Below are 18,577 nucleotides of genomic sequence, written 5' to 3'. Positions count from 1 at the left end.
AATTCAAATTTTATGATGCCCATCTTTATCGCAGACTCCACCATGGTCACAGGAGCAAACTGTAGCAGTCAAAAAGCTAAAAGAGATAATGCAGACATTGCCACCTCTGCAGATTCCTTCTGACGGGAAAAGAATCCTACAGACAGATGCTAGTGATCGGTATTGGGGAGCGGTCCTACTTGAACAAGACAAGACAGGAAAAAGAAAAATATGTGGATACAAGAGTGGCCACTTCAAAGATTCTCAGCTCCATTATCACTCTACCCTGAAAGAATTATTGGCGATAAAGATGGGCATCACAAAATTTGAATTCCATCTGATAGGGCACCATTTCTTGGTAGAAACAGACTCTGCATAGAGATGATTGGTGATGGTTGTATTGTATTGATTGCTGCCATGTGGTAGAACTCATCTGGGGTCTTCTGCTGTTCGAACGCACATAGGGATTCTGAATTGATCTCGTCATCAGTAGAGAAAATAGATTCCAGATCATTTTCTTCGAGTGATATGCCCGTTGTTTGTTGAATGTGGGTGATCAGTTTGGCGGTCTTCCCTTTGGGGCATTGTTTGGCATAATGTCCCTTTTCACCACAGATAAAACATCTGTCAGACTTTTTCCTGAAAGAGCGTTTCCTCCTTAGAAACTTGAAGGAGCGGCGTTCTTTTCCCCTTGAGGATTTAAAGGTCCTAAAGGTTTTAAACCTTTTGCTGTGTTTCCTTTTTTCTGGACGACAGGAACATGCTGATTCTGACTGGCATTTGATTCGTAGTCCTTTTTGGCTGCAAACATTTCCAAGCTTCTTGGATTGTTTCATAAATTCTTGGATAAATTTATGCTGAGAGCACATCTTTTCCAACGCCTTTAGAACTAGCTGATAAATTTCTCCAATCGTGGCGTCAGCTAAGGTTCTTCCTATTCCCGAGAGAAGTCTGAAGGTCTCTTCTCCTAGTGGTTCTGGTATGGAAGAGAGGAATGCCTGTTTTAGATTTGGGTCATCAATTCCACCTATTTGGTAGAATCGTTGAGTCATCTTTTTGTAATGCTTTTCCAAATCTCTCTTATCCATTGAACAACACTTTAGTTTAAAGAATTCTGCGCGAAGTCTTTCAGTGACTTGAGCATCTTGCCCGCAGAATTCAATATACAGGTAGGTCAGGGCATTTGTGACAGATGGAAGTTGCAAGAACGTCATTTGCCTGAAATCGCCCAGACTTGTCCACCAATCTTGTAGGGTGCCTGTAAAACGGGAAACAAAGCTGAGGAGAATTGTTCCTGTCTGTGCTTCCGGTCTTTGTGATTCTAGGCTGAGCCATGCTTGAAACTCCTGGAACCTTTCGCGCCATCTTTATGGAGGGAGGTCATCTAAAGTAAAAGTTTGAAAATTTGAACCTTTACTTTTTCGTTTTGGGGGAACATGTGGTGTTGTTGATTCATTTCCACTTTCGTCTTCGCTTGTGATAATTGGTTCGGTCTGTGAGTTTGATTCAGCTGGTTGCACCATCAGATGTGGAAATGTTTCATCGTCATCGCTAGACAAAGTTTTACTGGATAAGCTTTCAGATTCACTCAGAATGGAATCCTCAGAAGTTGAGCTTATTTCTTCAGACCAGTCACCCGAAGAATTGTCTGAACTAGTCGAAGAACTTTGTCCCTCTGAGTCCGTTGAATCCGTTTCACTATCTGCGATGTGGAGAGTGCTTGTATGGCGAATCATTTGTGACAAAGGGTTTGCGGCTGGATGAACCATTAGTTGTTTGGGTTCATCTGTCATTTGGCTCGGTGATTCTTTTTTCTTTCCCTTTTTTAACTTTTGTTGCTGGTTTTCATCAAGCATGCGCCTCAATCTTACAACAGAGTCTTCTTGTACAGATCTGGTAATAGGAAAAGGCTGAAAGGTTTTTGGTATTGTAGCAAACTTCCAAGGGACTGGCGTCGTAGCCATCCCGAACAGGGACAAAGTCCCCAAGTAGCTGGTTGAAGGTGCCGTTGTCGGTTCTTGTTGGCAGAACCTGTTCTTGATGGATTCATATTGGGTTTTGAGGCTCTTCATCTCAGCTTCTTTTGCTAGAAATACTGGCATCGGAACTGAGTTTGCTTTGATGATAGCTAGAAGTTCTTCATGAGTTTGTTGGATCTTTGCAGTGAGTTTGTCAATGACAGTATTCTGGGATTGTTTTACTGCCGTCTCTATTCTGGTATTTTGTAACTCAACTTGTTTCAGGACCTTGTTTTGGACAATCATGTTTTCTGATTGCCAATTGAGAACTTCTTCGGCCGGAGATATCTTTTTGAGAGTCCCGTCTGCATTTCTGGTTGTAGGGTTTTGAACTTTTGGTTGGTGAGAGACTGTTCCTTGGTTATCTTGCTTATCAAACTTCTTAAGTGGAGGAAAATCTGACTCATAATCAGCGGTAGTCATCATACATACTTGTGGAATTTGTTGGAACTGATTTTGAGCAGGAAAAGCTTCGCCATGATGTTGCATCCATTTTGCCGCCTTTTTGTAACATGGCAAAATGTTCTTTTGTGGAGTCGAAAGTGGAGGCTCTTGGGAGCCCGTGGGCGGAAGCTCAATGTTCCATCCAGTTGGTTCTGGAGGAGAGTCAGGTAAGCCTTTGGGAGTAGAATATTTGACTATATAGTCAAACTTTCCAGAGGGTTGGCCTAACAATCCTATTTCCTTTTCTCCTTGAATTAGCCGCTGCTTAAGTCGTTTTCCCGAGCTCAGACGTTTCTTTGGCTTTGGGAGGTCTTCTTCTGGTCTTAGACAACTTTTGCAGTCGCAAACATCCCAATACTTATGTCCATCTGAAGATTCAAAAGCATAAATAGGACTGCCTTGAGAATCGAAAGACTGGATTTCCACATCAGCCGGTGTGACGGATGTCATCATATACTGGGTGGTAAAGCAACTGGGAGCCTTGGTTTGAGTTCTGTCAAAAATTATTTCGACAGAGCCATCTTCTCGTTTATGATAAGATGGTTCAGTAAGAGTCTGGACAGCTTTTTGAGGTTGATGGAGCATCTCATAATTTGTTATCCATGAACTTGGCAAAATCTTCACAAGATCATCTGTAGAGATTTGCCTTGGAATATGAGTGCATGTTGGAACTTGGGTAGAGTCCACTGTGACCAGTAATGCTTCGTCAGCTGTTGGGAAGGAAAGATCTAGAGCGTGATCTTGGAGTCTGTACGCCATCTGGTAGTGAAGGGTAGCTCCAATGGAGGTGAGATATTGGTCGATTCCAGAGAGTTGGACCTCTACTTTAAAAGCATCAGTTAAGCGGTTGTCCTTGAGTGACATATTAAAGTTAGGAAACAGTGTAGTTATTACTGTTCCTGCGTTTAATGTAGTCTCTATGGTGGCAATGCTTGCATGTTGGTATTTCCTCATTCGGGTGTCGAGCAGACCCATTCGGCAGCCGATTGGAAGGCCCTTTCGGCCATGAAGGGAAATAGCTAAGCGAATGGCACCAAAATGTATGTGGGTGAATCCTTGCGCAATCCACTCGGGAATAAACTCAGGAGGGATCTGTAAAGTGACAAATTGGACCTCAGGAGTAAGTCTTAATTGGCACTCACTGAATTTAGAGGCTTGGATATATTCTTTTGGGGCTTTATAGGATGGTTTGATAAGTGCTTTAATGGAACGGGTAAAAGGAGTGATGGATTTTGGGAATATTTGGTACGGGTTGATCAAGGGAAGGTTGTTGTTGGCAATCTTGTTTTCTTCAGGAACATATGATAATTCGTAAAGAAAATCAAGTTTATTGGCTGTGGATTTACGAAAAGATGGGGAAGGAGTAAGTGACAAGGGTGATATTATAGGAGTACTAGAACTTGCAGAGCTTGTGGATGATGTTTCTTTAGCCATATTTTGAGATAGAGACTCGTCAGTAGGATAGGATGAAGTATGGCCCTGATACCATTGAGGTGTTCCTGCTATAAGTTGGTTAGACAAACTAACGAATCAATAAACCCAGCAATTTCTCACACCAATCTGCACGACTTACATACTCAGAATTGCGTGACTTACGATCATACAGGATAGATTGCTAGATTTATTAACTCGAAGGTTAATCTAAAAACTTATAACAGTAGTTGCCTTCAGATATGATCCATATTGCATGCTATCTCTACTTCGGAAATCTCTGAAGGAAGGATTTAGAAGAACATTTTTTATAATAAACACTCTAGTATTTTATTGCTTCGAAATTCTCTGATCTTTACAAGGGGGGATGGTGGCCTTATATAGCCACAACCTTCAGCAAACAAACAAACTTAACCAAACCATAAACTTAACCCATCCTAGTCAAAACCAACCATGGTTGGGATAGGATAAGGGATAAGATAGGAATCCCCGACAAAGACAAAAGCATAGGTAAGGGATAAGATTCCCCGACAAAGACAAAAGGCTAAACAACAAAGGGATAAGATTCCCCGACAAAGACAAAAGGCTAAACAACAAAACCTTATGGCTGAAATAGTTATTTAAAGATTGTCTCATGACTAATTTCATAGTCAGAGTCATATGCTGGGTCTTCATGAAGTGGGTTCCATCCTGTCGGTTCTTCATCCTCGTCACTGCCAGCTGGAGGACAGGCGTCGTATTCTGTGTACATCACGTTCCATTCGTCCCCTGTGTAATGGAAGAGATAGGGGTCTTGCATATCTGTAGATTCAGCATATGGGTTTTGTGAATCTTCAAAGTAGTCATTTTTCCGCAAAACTACCCCTTCAGTATCGGTCAATTTGTACAGAGACGGATATTTTTGTTCTAGTGTCTCTTCGAGTTTGGTGACCTGATCTGCTTCATTTCTTGACAAATGGAAGGCTTCAAGGGCCCTTGTTATTTTGCGAGTATAGTCGGATGGGAATGTCTCCCAAGGAGCATCGTCTTCTGGTTTGGGCCACAGTTCCAGAGGTATAATCTGGTTTTTCTCAAATAGACTCTTTTGGATGTCCATGTACTCTTGGCCTCCAAGACCACATAATGGTTCTTCTTTTGACCCATAGACTTCGAATGTTGGATTGGTAACTATATTCTGTTCTGCATCGAGCTTAGCATTGATGCTAAGGAAGATAACAGTATAACAGTTCATTAGGCTGGCAACATTTGGGCCTGGTGGATAAATGAAAGTGGGCCTGTTATTTTGGACCTTTTTCCATTCTGCTGATAAGACCCTTTTCCATTCTTCCAGTGGGGCAAACCAGGACAAAATATCCATTTGGACTTGGTAGGCTGGCTTGAACCTTTCTTGGTCCAAGAATGATTTTATGGACGTGTGTAAGGCCATAGTTTGTACTTCGACAGCTATGGTGAAGACACTAGCTAGGTACCAGGAAAGGTGGGCTATTGGTTTTGGTGTGAAGATAGCATCTCTGAGAGGTAGGATTTGGGCAAATGGATACTTTGGATGGATTCCAAAGTCATTTTGTATGGAAGGTCCAAGCTTGGAGATCATGAGATTCTGGATGAAGATTGCTCTGTGGGTTGCTCTTTCTCTGGCTGATTTTTTGGATTTTTTTAAAAGGATCTTCTTTGCATCCCGGGGAAAAGATTGGGTGTGTGTGATAGAAGAAGAAGAGGCCATCATGAATATGATTGGGATTATATGTGGTGATTTTTGGATGACAATGGGGATAGTTTTTGGTGAGTATCCTGAGGCTAGATTTATAGCAGGGGGTGACCTGGATAAGAAATCAGCTACAGTATTGTTTTTGCCTTGAATGTGCTTAATGTCAAAAGAGTAGTTGTCAAACCAAACTGCTAATCTCAACAGTTGGCCATTTGTCGTTTTGCTCTTTTTTAGGCTAAGCATTCCTTTTGACGCGGCAAAGTCTGTTTCTACCAAGAAATGGTGCCCTATCAGATGGAATTCAAATTTTGTGATGCCCATCTTTATCGCCAATAATTCTTTCAGGGTAGAGTGATAATGGAGCTGAGAATCTTTGAAGTGGCCACTCTTGTATCCACATATTTTTCTTTTTCCTGTCTTGTCTTGTTCAAGTAGGACCGCTCCCCAATACCGATCACTAGCATCTGTCTGTAGGATTCTTTTCCCGTCAGAAGGAATCTGCAGAGGTGGCAATGTCTGCATTATCTCTTTTAGCTTTTTGACTGCTACAGTTTGCTCCTGTGACCATGGTGGAGTCTGCTTTTTAAGCATGTCGCTGAGCGGTCTTGTCAGTTCCGAGAGTCGCGGGACAAAATCCCGTAAATAGTTTACAATCCCTAGGAACTGTTGAATTTGCACCTTTGTGAAGTCCTTTTCGGGAAATTTTAGCAACTCTTGGGCTATATGTGGTTGGGCTTCATATTGGCCTTTGACTAGCTTCATCCCCAGAAAGTCAATTTGGGCTTGTCCGATGATCATCTTCTTTTCAGATAGCATGACCCCATGGGCTTCTGTGAGAGATATGAACTGGGCCAGAAGATTTTGATGGGCTTGCTCATCTTGTGAGAAGAGCAATATGTCATCAATGTAGATTAGGGCCTGATCTAGAATAGGGCCATAGATCTTAGTCATGGCCTTTTGGAACAGTGATGGAGCTGTTTTGAGTCCGAAGGGAAGAACAGTCCATTGATAATGGTGGTTCGGAATGCAGAAGGCCGTTTTGGGCCTATCTTCTTCTTTAATACCCAACTGCCAAAACCCTGCCTTGAGGTCAAATTTAGAAAATATTTGGGCCTTCGACAAGCTCGCAAATAGAGAATTTTTATTTGGTAGGGGGAATTTGTCGTCTGCCAAAAATTTATTCAAAGGCTTATAATTGATGACCAGCCTCTGTTTTCCTCGGGCCTGTTCTGATCTCTTGTTGACGTAGAAAGCATGGCATGCCCATGGAGAGGTTGTTGGTTCAACCAGTCCTTGTTGTTGTAGTTCTTTGCATTCCTCAGTTGCCATTTTCTGATGCTCTGGGTTCATACCCGGGTGGCTTGCCTTGGTAGGGTTAACGTCTTCGTTGAGCTTAAATGGTAAACTAATAAAGAACTGATGATTTTTCCAAAGAGGGTGGTCACATTTCTGGAGGAATTCAGCATGATTTGTGGCACACGAGTTTTCTATGAGTCTTTGTTTGACTTTAGAGAATGGATCAGGAGGCATGAGAAAATAGTTTGGGATGGATTCCCATGGAGCAAAATGTTGTTTGTAACCAAGGCCACCAGGAAGAATTCTCAAACCCCTTTTCTTAGTGTAGACATCAAACACAATGATTAAATCTTTTCCTGGTAATTTTGAACCAATTACTCTATGAATAATAGAGCATCCTGGGAAGAACTGTAATTTGATCGATTTACTGATGAGCTCTGTGCAGAAGATGCTTCCGTTTGCAGCGTGGAAGTATTGCTTCTCTTTCCTCCAGTATTCTGGAGGGAGAACATCAGGGTTCATCATGGTGTATGATGCTCCTGTGTCGAAGAAGGCTGCCACTTTGACTGGCCGAGCATACTTTGTAGGGAGGATCTGCATAGAGATGATTGGTGATGGTTGTATTGTATTGATTGCTGCCATGTGGTAGAACTCATCTGGGGTCTTCTGCTGTTCGAACGCACATAGGGATTCTGAATTGATCTCGTCATCAGTAGAGAAAATAGATTCCAGATCATTTTCTTCGAGTGATATGCCTGTTGTTTGTTGAATTTGGGTGATCAGTTTGGCGGTCTTCCCTTTGGGGCATTGTTTGGCATAATGTCCCTTTTCACCACAGATAAAGCATCTGTCAGACTTTTTCCTGAAAGAGCGTTTCCTCCTTAGAAACTTGAAGGAGCGGCGTTCTTTTCCCCTTGAGGATTTAAAGGTCCTAAAGGTTTTAAACATTTTGTTGTATTTCCTTTTTTCTGGACGACAGGAACATGCTGATTCTGACTGGCATTTGATTCGTAGTCCTTTTTGGCTGCAAACCTTTCCAAGCTTCTTGGATTGTTTCATAAATTCTTGGATAAATTTATGCTGAGAGCACATCTTTTCCAACGCCTTTAGAACTAGTTGATAAATTTCTCCAATCGTGGCGTCAGCTAAGGTTCTTCCTGTTCCCGAGAGAAGTCTGAAGGTCTCTTCTCCTAGTGGTTCTGGTATGGAAGAGAGGAATGCCTGTTTTAGATTTGGGTCATCAATTCCACCTATTTGGTAGAATCGTTGAGTCATCTTTTTGTAATGCTTTTCCAAATCTCTCTTATCCACTGAACAACACTTTAGTTTAAAGAATTCTGCGCGAAGTCTTTCAGTGACTTGAGCATCTTGCCCGCAGAATTCAATATACAGGTAGGTCAGGGCATTTGACAGAGCCCTGACCTCAATGGTATCAGAGCTATTTTTTTTATGACCTTGTATATTGTAGCTATTTAGAGCATCCTACAAATTTTTAGAAAATTCTGAATAATTTACAGTGAAAATTAATTTCATACATGTTGTTGCATGCGTGACTAATTTTTTTTATGCGCGTAAAAAACAATATGTTTGAACTTAGTTTTCGGTACTGTAAACTATTCAGAATTTTCTGAAAATTTGCAGGATGCTCTAAATAGCTACAATATACATGATCATAAAAAAATCGCGCCGAAAACTATTCGCGAGTCGAGAAACACGGAAAGTCCCACTGATAGGGCTTAAAATGAAGCTTCAATAGAATAATTGTCCTAAATATATATATATCAAAATTTTAAAGTTTAACACATTCACTCGTGATCTTGTAAGAATGTCATCGATGAAGAAACCATAATTTTTAATGGGAGGAATATATATTTTTATGGAAAAAAAAGAACAGATAATACTATTTTGGGGACTTTTTCTTAATTAAAGTTTATATATTTATCTAAAAATAGGACCATAATAGTTAAGATGGTAACACGTGTGCTTTCTTTTCTATATTCTTTGTTTTAGGGTTTTTTTTTTTAATTTAAATTATTTTCATTCTTATTTTCAAAAAGGTAAATTTCATGTTATATGCATGATAACTTAGTAATTTTTTTAATATGCCAACATAAGTTACTATTTTACATATATGATAATTTCAATTTTTTAGACAAAAATACCCCTAACATTCAAACATCCATTTTCTCTCTCAATCTAAACTTTCTCTCTCTAACATCTCTCATTCTCTCACTCTCTCTAACATTCTAATATTGTAGATGTCAAAAAAATACCAAAATAAAAAAAAAAATCATCTGAAAACCGACATTGGAGTGAAAAAATATGAACCTCCAAAGTTTTCGTCAAATTTCAGTGCAAAACATCGAAATTGCATCGAAAAAATATGTTTTGGACAAAAATCAAGTTTTCATGATTGCATCGCAACATCATCGATTTTGCATCGAAACACCATAAAAAAAGCATCTAAATTTCATCCAAATGATGCATTTTCAATGCAATTATGAAACTCGATTTTTGGCAAAAATAATATTTTTTCAATGCAAAATCGATGCAATTTTGATGCATAATTGATGGTGTTTTCGATACAAAATCGATGGTGTTTCGATGTTCTTGCGATGCAAACATGAAAACTTATTTTTTGGCCAAAACTATACTTTTTCGATGCAAAATCGATGATGTTTTGATGTTGTTGCGATGCAATCATGAAAACTTAATTTTTGGTCAAAACGATGTTTTTTTGAAGAAAAAAAATCGATAGTATTTCGATGCTCTTGCGATGCAATCATAAAAACTTATTTTTTTGGCCAAAACAATGTTTTTTCGATGCAAAATCAATGGTGTTTCGATGCTATTGCGATGCAATCATGAAAACTTGATTTTTGGCCCAAACGATACTTTTTTGGTGGTATTTCGATGTAATTTCCATGCAAAATCGATGGTGTTTCGATGCTCTTGCGATGCAATCATGAAAACTTTTTTTTGGCCAAAACGATGTTTTTTCGATGCAAAATCGATGGTGTTTCGATGCTATTATGTTGCAATCATGAAAACTTTATTTCGACCAAAACGATGCTTTTTCGATGCAATTTCGATGCTCTGTACTAAAATTTGACGAAAATTTTGGAGGTTCATATTTTTTCACTCAAATGTCTGTTTCAGATGATTTTTTTTTTAATTTTTGGTATTTTTTCGAGATCCACAAGATTAGAATAAGAGAGATAGTGAGAGAGTGAGAGATGTTAGAGAGAGAGTTCGGATTGAGAGAGAAAATAGGTGTTTGAATGTTAGGGGTAATTGAAATTGAAATTGAAATTTTCATATATTTGGGATAGTAATTTATGTTGGTATATTAAAAAAATTTACTAAGTTATCATGCATATAACATGAAATTTCCCCTTTTAAATCATTTATATATAAATAAATAGTAAAGTTTTGTTATTTATTGTATTAATAATTCTCATTTCTTTAAAAAATATTTTTCTTAGGCAAAATACCAGTTTGGTCCCACTGTTTTTTCTGAATATGCAATCAGCTCATGTGTTTGCTGAATTATGACAATTCAGACCATGTATTTTACAAAATGGATCAAAATAGTATCTTATACCCGATTTTGGTAAAAAAAATCAAATATAATCATTCATTCTCAACTTCTCGACCACTTTCTCTGCTTCTCTGAACCCATTGCATTACTAACGACTCAAGAATTGATTTTAAATTTGAAAATATTTTTACCAAAATCGAGTCTATGGTACTATTTTGATCTATTTTGTAAAACACGGAGTCCAAATTGTCATTTAACAAAATATAGGGACCGATTGCATATTCGAAAAAAATACATGGGCCAAAATGGTATTTTCACTTTTTCTTATTACATTTAAGTGACACATTCACACAAATATATAGATATGTTTTTTTTACTACCATTACAAATTATACTATAATAATAATGTAATATTAATTAATTAATGCTACTCAAATGTTCTTATATATTGAAATTATTGTTTTTATTATTATTTTAATAAATTTTTCCTCCTCCTTTCACTATATTAAACAATTATGTTGTTTCTTGAAAAAAACAAAAAAACCTAAACATTGATGATAGTTTATTGCACAAAGTTTAAATTTAAAAAAAGATGATATGAAATGAATGATAACAGATTCAAAAAAAAAAATGAATGATAACAGGTTGTCCCATTTTAGACATGTGACCCTTCCACAGGGGCAATTATTACTTTGGAAAGGACTTTTCCAAGTCAAGTCACCTCTATTTCCCTCATCCATTCATTTTTTTTTTTTACACTTTCCATGCAATTGTATGTGTAAGTACTTACTAAATGTTTTATTTATATACTTTAAGGTATGAAATAATTATAAATAATCAATAAAATTCATATCACAAGTAATAAATAAGAAAGAAAAAAAGTTCCTTAGGCGGATACGATAGAGTACAGAGATGTATATGGTTAATTTATATTCTTATAATAGATGGAAACTGTGCACTTGTTCACTAGATTTTATCTTTATTTGCTGTTCAATTAAGTATATATTTCCTCTTAGAAACGTGCACTTTGTACCTTCAATCTCCAATGTAATTCAATTAAAGTACTTTGTTACTTTACAAAAATACATTTGATCTCATATGCGAAACATAACCATACATATAAATACATATTTATATATAGTATATAGATTTAATGTAGAAAAATTATACATTAGTAGAAAACCTTGCTACACTCTTCCACCATCTTCAGACAATTTCGTGTGCTACCATATATATTCTCATATAGAAATGCTAAGAAAATTCTCTTTTATATTGTTTTTTCTTTCAAGTATTTGACAAATGAAATAATTTGAGTATTTCGTATTTCAAAGATATTATATAGTCAATAAAATCCGTATAATAAATAATTGAAATGAGAACTTAATTTATAATATATTATTTTTTGGAGGTCCTTTTTCATTAATAATACAATCAATCCAAGTCTAGTTAGTATTAAAGTTATAAATATTGTATATAATTTTAATAAAAATAGGTTTATTTTTTTTAAAATGTATATAATAGAATAAATTATAGTTCTATAGTATATATAAATATTTATATCAATAATCTCTACATATATGACATCTAAACACAATATTGATATAGATATATATTTACATTGCTACATGACATATATATAAAATACAATAATATTTAAAAATAAATTATTAATAGAAATAAAATGATAATAGAAAAAGTCATAGTGTAGATAATAGTATATATGCATAAATTATTTTTAGTTTCTAATATATCTCACAATGTCCTTTGGTAAATTTGATGAAGAAAAATAGCTCAAATCACTTGATAAAAATAAACTATCGCAGAAATTTATACGATAAAAAAAATAATATGTAAGCTTTCATTATTTTAAATATAATTTAATTATTTAAATTATTATAAAATATCTTTAAAATATCATATTTTAATTAATTATTTATTTATTTTTTTGTTTAAATTTATGTTTGTTCTAGTTTTTGAATTTGGCAATGACAATAAAAGATTATATATTATATGTTTAATTAAATTATATTTAAGTTATAAAATGTATGGTTTTATTATTTTTAAATTATTATTATTGTCAAATATCTCAAAAATATCCTATTTTAATTTGTTTAATTATTTTTTATTTAATTTTATTTAAATTTAAGTCATGTGTATAATTTATTGTTAAATCTCTTTTAAATATAAGAATATTTTATTAAAATTAACATAAAAAAGATAAAATACTGTTAAAACAAAAAATAATTAATTATCTATACTTTTTTTATATAAAAGAGAAATATCTATTTTATTTTTTTACAAACTAGCAATAGACATTATTTTTAATGGCGGAAAGTTTTTAAAAAAATCTGTCAAATATCAAATCACCTTATTAGAGCAACTCCAATGGTGGCTATCTCATTAGTTGCTTAACATGTCCAAATCATCCCAAAATATAATTTCTTATTTTCTCTCTCATCCATGTCACTTTTGTCAACTTTTTTCATAAAAATCCTCCAATGCTAAGTCACCCCAAAAGTTGTCAACTATGGCCCCACACATTATTATTTTGTAATTATAAGTATTGTCACACTAAATTTTTTAAATCTATATATTAATATAAATAAATATTACATGAAATTTAAATTAGACGAAATTTAAAGGAGCTTATAAAATGACATAATCATAATTAATCAATCTAACATAATTAAAAAAATGTTAATTAAAATGATTTCCAAATTTTGACTATATGTGCTCTACCAAGTCCGCCTCAAGATTGTGATGAATGTTTCTATCACGAATTTCAGCATTTCTTTGAAGCATTGTCGGGAAGTCAGAAATAGGTCAATGCAATACTTCAACCATTAGGGTGTCGGCGGGGCCATCATCATATGCATCTCTTTCATCCTCGACAATAATGTTGTGCAATATGATGCATGCATACATAATATCTTTGAGAACATCTCTTTTGCCAAAAACGTGCTGGTCCTCGTACAATAGCAAAACGAGATTGAAGTACTCCGAATGCTCGCTCAACATCTTTGCGTACCGCTTCTTGGCATCGGGCAAATAATTTTCTTTTCTCTCCTTGAGGCAGTGGGATAGTTTTAACAAATGTACCCCACTCTGGATAGATACCATATGCTAGATAGTACCCCTTATTGTATTGTGTGTCATTTATCGTAAACTCAACTCTCGGAGCTTGCCCTTGTAAGATATCAATGAATATTGGGGATTGATTTAACACATTGAGATCATTATTGGATCCTGGAACACCAAAGAATGCATGCCATATCCAAAGATCTTGTGACGCAACTGCTTTGAGCATGATTGTTGGTTTGCCGTGATCACCTCGCGTGAATTGACCTTTCCATGCAACTGGGCAATTTTTCCATTCCCAGTGCATACAATCAATGCTTCCCAACATGCCTAGAAAACCACGTACCTCCCCCATTTGAAGTAAGCGACGAATGTCCCCAGCATTGGGTCGTCTTAAATATTCGGTCCCAAAAATATCATTCACTCCTTGAACGAAATTGACTAGGCATTCAATAGCGGTAGTTTCACCAATTCGAACATACTCATCAGCATAATTGGCAGGCGCTCCATATGCCAACATTCGCATAGCAGCGGTGCACTTCTGTAATGGCGAAAGCCCCCTTCTACTGACTGCATCAAACCTCATATGGAAATACTCTGAATGATTTTCTAGAGCTTGCACTATGCGTAGGAATACATGCCTACGCATTCTAAATCTTCTTCGAAATTAATATTCTGTATACACCGGTTCATCATAAAAGTAGTCATCGAGCAAACGTTGGTGTCCTTCTACATGACCCTTGTCAATGTGGGCTCTCTTTCTTCCTTGTCTTGTTGAGCTACCCCCATCCATGAGCGCTTTGAAATATTGATCATCATGATCGTCAGTACACTCTATAATTATGATATCCTCTAGACTCATATTGTCGTATGGATTCGGAGAATTTGGCGAATCCATTGTCGAACTTAGAGTATATGATTTTGGGAATGAAAGATGAATGAGAGAGTAAAATGAAGGATTAAATGGAGAGTTGAGTAAAAGGAATATTGAAATTTGGTATTTATAGACATGGTGACATATATATGTAGCCGTTAAAATATAGTCGTTAAAATGTAGCCATTAAAATGTAGTCGTTAAAATATATCTGTTAAAATGTAGCCGTTAAAATAAGGGATAATTTATTTAAATAAAATAAAATACATAATAATGCGGTTGATAAAAATACATAGCAATTACAACTTCAGGATATTATTCTTAATATAAGTACACAAGTTTTCATGATCTTTCTTTTGTTCAGGAGTCATATGCGACGTGTCCATGATGAGATAATCTATGTATTTTGTCATCCTATTATCTTCTGCCTATTTCTCATTTATCGTCACAAATTTCTCCAATGCAGATGCTTTCCGTTCACTAATCTCTATAAATCTAGCATGTGTGTCTTTTTTTTCCTTCCCTTTTCTCTTTGCTGCCTTTTGACCAATAGGGCGCACTTCACGTACTTCATCATCCCTAATGTCTGCATTGGAAGAAGAAGTAAATGCCCCTGATTCTGACACCTTTTTTCTCTTACCACATTTTGGTTGGTACATTGTATTCCATTTCAACTCATCCTTTAGCAATCTCCAACAATCCACAAGCAGAAAATTTGAGTTGTTATTTTCAGATTTGTACAATTGATGTGCATTCTCAAGAATTTGCTCATCAGACCAACCACTGTGATGTGCTTGTTGTACTCGTTTATAACACCCATTGAAACGCGCCACCTTTTGATTCATCTTGTTCCAATGATCTTTGAATTGCCTTCCAGTTCTTGCTTGCTCGCCTTTTTGGTTGGTGTTGTAGTATTCTGCGATCCGAGCCTAGAAATGTGTAGAAGTTTGGTCATTCCCCATAATGGCATCCTTAGATATATTAAGCCATCCACTTATTAGAAGTATAGTGGCTTCCTTGATCCATTTGACTTTACATTTATGCCTTGATTCATCTTCATTGTGTAGAACTACATTTTCCAACCCTTCAACACCATGTTCAGGTTGGGTTTCAGAGACAGATGTCGATGTGTTTCACGATTCAAATCAATACTAGACTTTTCCATACTTGGCATATAATTTCTTGAAACCATTTCGGGTTGGTGTAGGGAAGGCATATGAAAGGCATATGGTAGTGAATTTGTTGGTGTGAAGAATGGAGTTTGTTGGGGTGTCTCAAAAGAGCCAAAATTTTGGTAAGGGTAAGAGGACATGGGATAATTTTGAGAATTTGGAAAACTTTGGTTAAATTGAGAATATTGAAAATTTAGATTTTGAGGATTAGTAGAGGGAGTATTTTGAAAATTTTGATTGAAATGAGAATATTGAAAATTTGGATTTTGGGGATTGGTATGTGGAGAAAATAATGAATTTTAAAAATTTAGATTTTGGGAGTCGGTATTTGGAAAATTTTGAGAATTTTGGGAATCCATTGGTAAGAAAAGAAATTTCGTGATATTGATAATTTGGAAGAAGATGTATGTAATGGTGTGAAAATTAAATGAAATAAATGAATATTTATAGAAAAAATTAAAAAAAAATCATGTCACCAACGATAATTAAAAAAACGGTAACAAAATATTTTATATATGTAAAATGTTATATTTATATATATATATGTACAATTAAAAAAAAACAGAAGAAATCACTGTTGCCACTGTGAGGCAACGGTGCGTTAATTTTCTTCAAGCAATCAAAACCTTAATTTTTAATTTTTTTTTTTTGTTTCATCTATATGTTTAATATGATTTCTATATTAATCATTATTAATAAAACAATTGTTATAAAGTACAAAATTAACTCATAAACATAACTAATTTAAACCATTAATATTTTTATTTCTATATTAATTCACTCATATATGTAACTAAAAATTAAATAAGCTCATTGCCTTATACGTTAAACCATATAGATTATTCAACTTCTTAACTCAGGTAGGTAGTAGTATAATATTGTCTAATTTAAACCATCAATTTTTTTATATATATATAAATTTATGTACAGCCAATTGACTTTTCTAATAAATAAAATAAAGCTATCATAAATTTTTTAATCCATAATAAAAGTGTGCAGTTACAAATCAAATTATTCATCAATATAATATATAATAATTATCATCAATCATAATCAATATTAATAATTGTATTTAATTCTAATAGAGAAAGCTCAAAAGACAATAATGTTTGGGAGTATTTATATATATATATATATAATAGGTAGAAGCAACATGCAATACAATGTACATTTGCTTAATTTTAAAGTTATAAATATTGTCTATAATTTTAATAAAAAACCAGTTTACTATTTTTTTAAAATATATATATAATAAAATGAATTATAATTATATAGTATATATAAATAATTATATCAATAATTTCTGCATATATAATATTAATGTTGACATAGATATATATTTACATGACTACATGATATATATATAAAATACAATAATATTTATAAAAAAATTACTAATAGAAATAAAATAAGAAAAGAAAAAGTCATAGTGTACGTAGACACTAATATACATGCGTCAACTATTTTTAGTTTCTAATATATCTCACAATGTCCCTTGTTGAATTTAATAAAAAAAAAGAACTTCAATCACTTGATAAAAAATAAATTATCACATAAATTTATGACATAAAAAAATTAATGTATGACTTTATTATTTTTAAATAAATATGATTTAATTATTTAAATTATCATAAAATATCATTTTTTAATTAATTAATTTATATATTTTGTTTAAGTTTATATTTATTCTAGTATTTTAATTTGGCAATGACAAGAAAAGATTATATATTATATGTTTAATATAATATTAAATTTAAGTCTAATTAAATTTTATTTTAAGTTATAAAATATATAACTTTATTATTTTTAAATAATCATTATTGTAAAATATCTCAAAAATATACTATTTTAATTTGTTTAATTATTTATTTATTTAATTTGATTTAAGTTTAAGTCATGTTTACAATCTATTGTTAAATATAAGAATATTTAGTTAAAGTTAACAAAAACAAAAAAAAATCATTAAAACTAAGAATTTATATTATCTACATGCATATTATATAGAAGAGATATATCGTACCTGTACTACAATGGCACCCATAATCCATTTTTTTTTATCACTCCAATAAGCAGTTTAATTTAGAAAAATGTTTTCATACACTTTTGATGTCACTGTTCTTCCCATTCATTCGTCGATCATCAAGGCCCGCAGTCACAAGAGTATACTCTTCAACTTAACTGTCTCGCCTTCAAGTCATACTTTTCTTCAGACGAAGTTCTTTTTAAATCCATCATTTTTATGTATGCTAAATCTTTTATTCTTTAGGAATTTCCATTATTAATTCTTATATAGAAAGTGGGCATATCCCTCCAATGCCTTACAAATGTATATCTAAATCAAGACATATATATATATATATATTTTCTTTATCAACATATGGTTCGGTTTCTTTTTTATTCGACTTTTGCTTTTATTCAGTTTGTTTTATTGCTGTTAATATGCCTTCTTCTTTTTCTATATTTAGCAAGATATCTCTTCTTTCTGTATGATAATAGCGTAGATAATAAAAATTATTGGTTTTAACGATTTTTTTATTTTTTTAATGTTAATTTTAAAAAAATATTCTTACATTTAACATAATATTCTTATATTTAACATTAGTTTATAAACATTTAAACTTAAATAAAATAAAATAAATAATTAAAAAAATTTAAATAAGATATTTTATAATAATAATTATTTAAAAATAATAAATAATTAAACAAATTAAAATATGATATTTTTGATATATTTTACAATGATAATTATTTAAAAATAATAAAATCATATGTTTTATAATTTAAATAAAATTTAATTAAACTTAAACTCATTTATTAGAATAATATTAGATTAAACATATAATATAATTTACTGTCAATTGGCAACAAATTATTTTTTTTAAAAGCTAGCAAGAAACTTAAATTTAAAATTCACGTATAATATTTAATATTATATTAAACATATAATATATAATATATTGTTGTCACTCACAAATTCAAAAACTAGAACTGTTATCCCTATTTTCCTGTCAGGGTTTTGGGCCTTCACCCCGGCCC

The 18,577-nt window shown here is 33.6% G+C and overlaps 1 protein-coding gene across 1 annotated transcript; it reads right to left on the bottom strand.

Moving 5' to 3' along the window:
* Positions 1–13,240: 13,240 nt before the first annotated feature.
* LOC133791440 (uncharacterized) lies at positions 13,241–15,214 on the bottom strand. The gene is made up of 3 exons (XM_062229370.1): positions 14,917–15,214; positions 13,842–14,065; positions 13,241–13,522 (listed from the first exon to the last, which is right to left on the bottom strand). Exons 1-3 carry the CDS (start codon positions 15,212–15,214, stop codon positions 13,241–13,243), a joined length of 804 nt encoding a protein of 267 aa, XP_062085354.1.
* Positions 15,215–18,577: the final 3,363 nt, after the last annotated feature.

Source organism: Humulus lupulus, chromosome 7, assembly GCF_963169125.1.
Source record: "Humulus lupulus chromosome 7, drHumLupu1.1, whole genome shotgun sequence".
NCBI classification, from domain to species: Eukaryota; Viridiplantae; Streptophyta; class Magnoliopsida; order Rosales; family Cannabaceae; genus Humulus; species Humulus lupulus.
This window is presented reverse-complemented; position numbering and strand designations above follow the sequence as displayed.

What these genes read in the sequence shown, in the direction of transcription:
- LOC133791440 (XM_062229370.1), bottom strand. Translation starts at nt 15,214, where the DNA reads ATGAATCAAAAGGTGGCGCGTTTCAATGGGTGTTATAAACGAGTACAA. An exon ending in ACGTGAAGTGCGCCCTATTG is followed by an intron (nt 14,066 to 14,916) that starts GTCAAAAGGCAG and finishes GGTTTGATGCAG; the next exon opens with TCAGTAGAAGGGGGCTTTCG. An exon ending in GCTTACTTCAAATGGGGGAG is followed by an intron (nt 13,523 to 13,841) that starts GTACGTGGTTTT and finishes GTATCTATCCAG; the next exon opens with AGTGGGGTACATTTGTTAAA.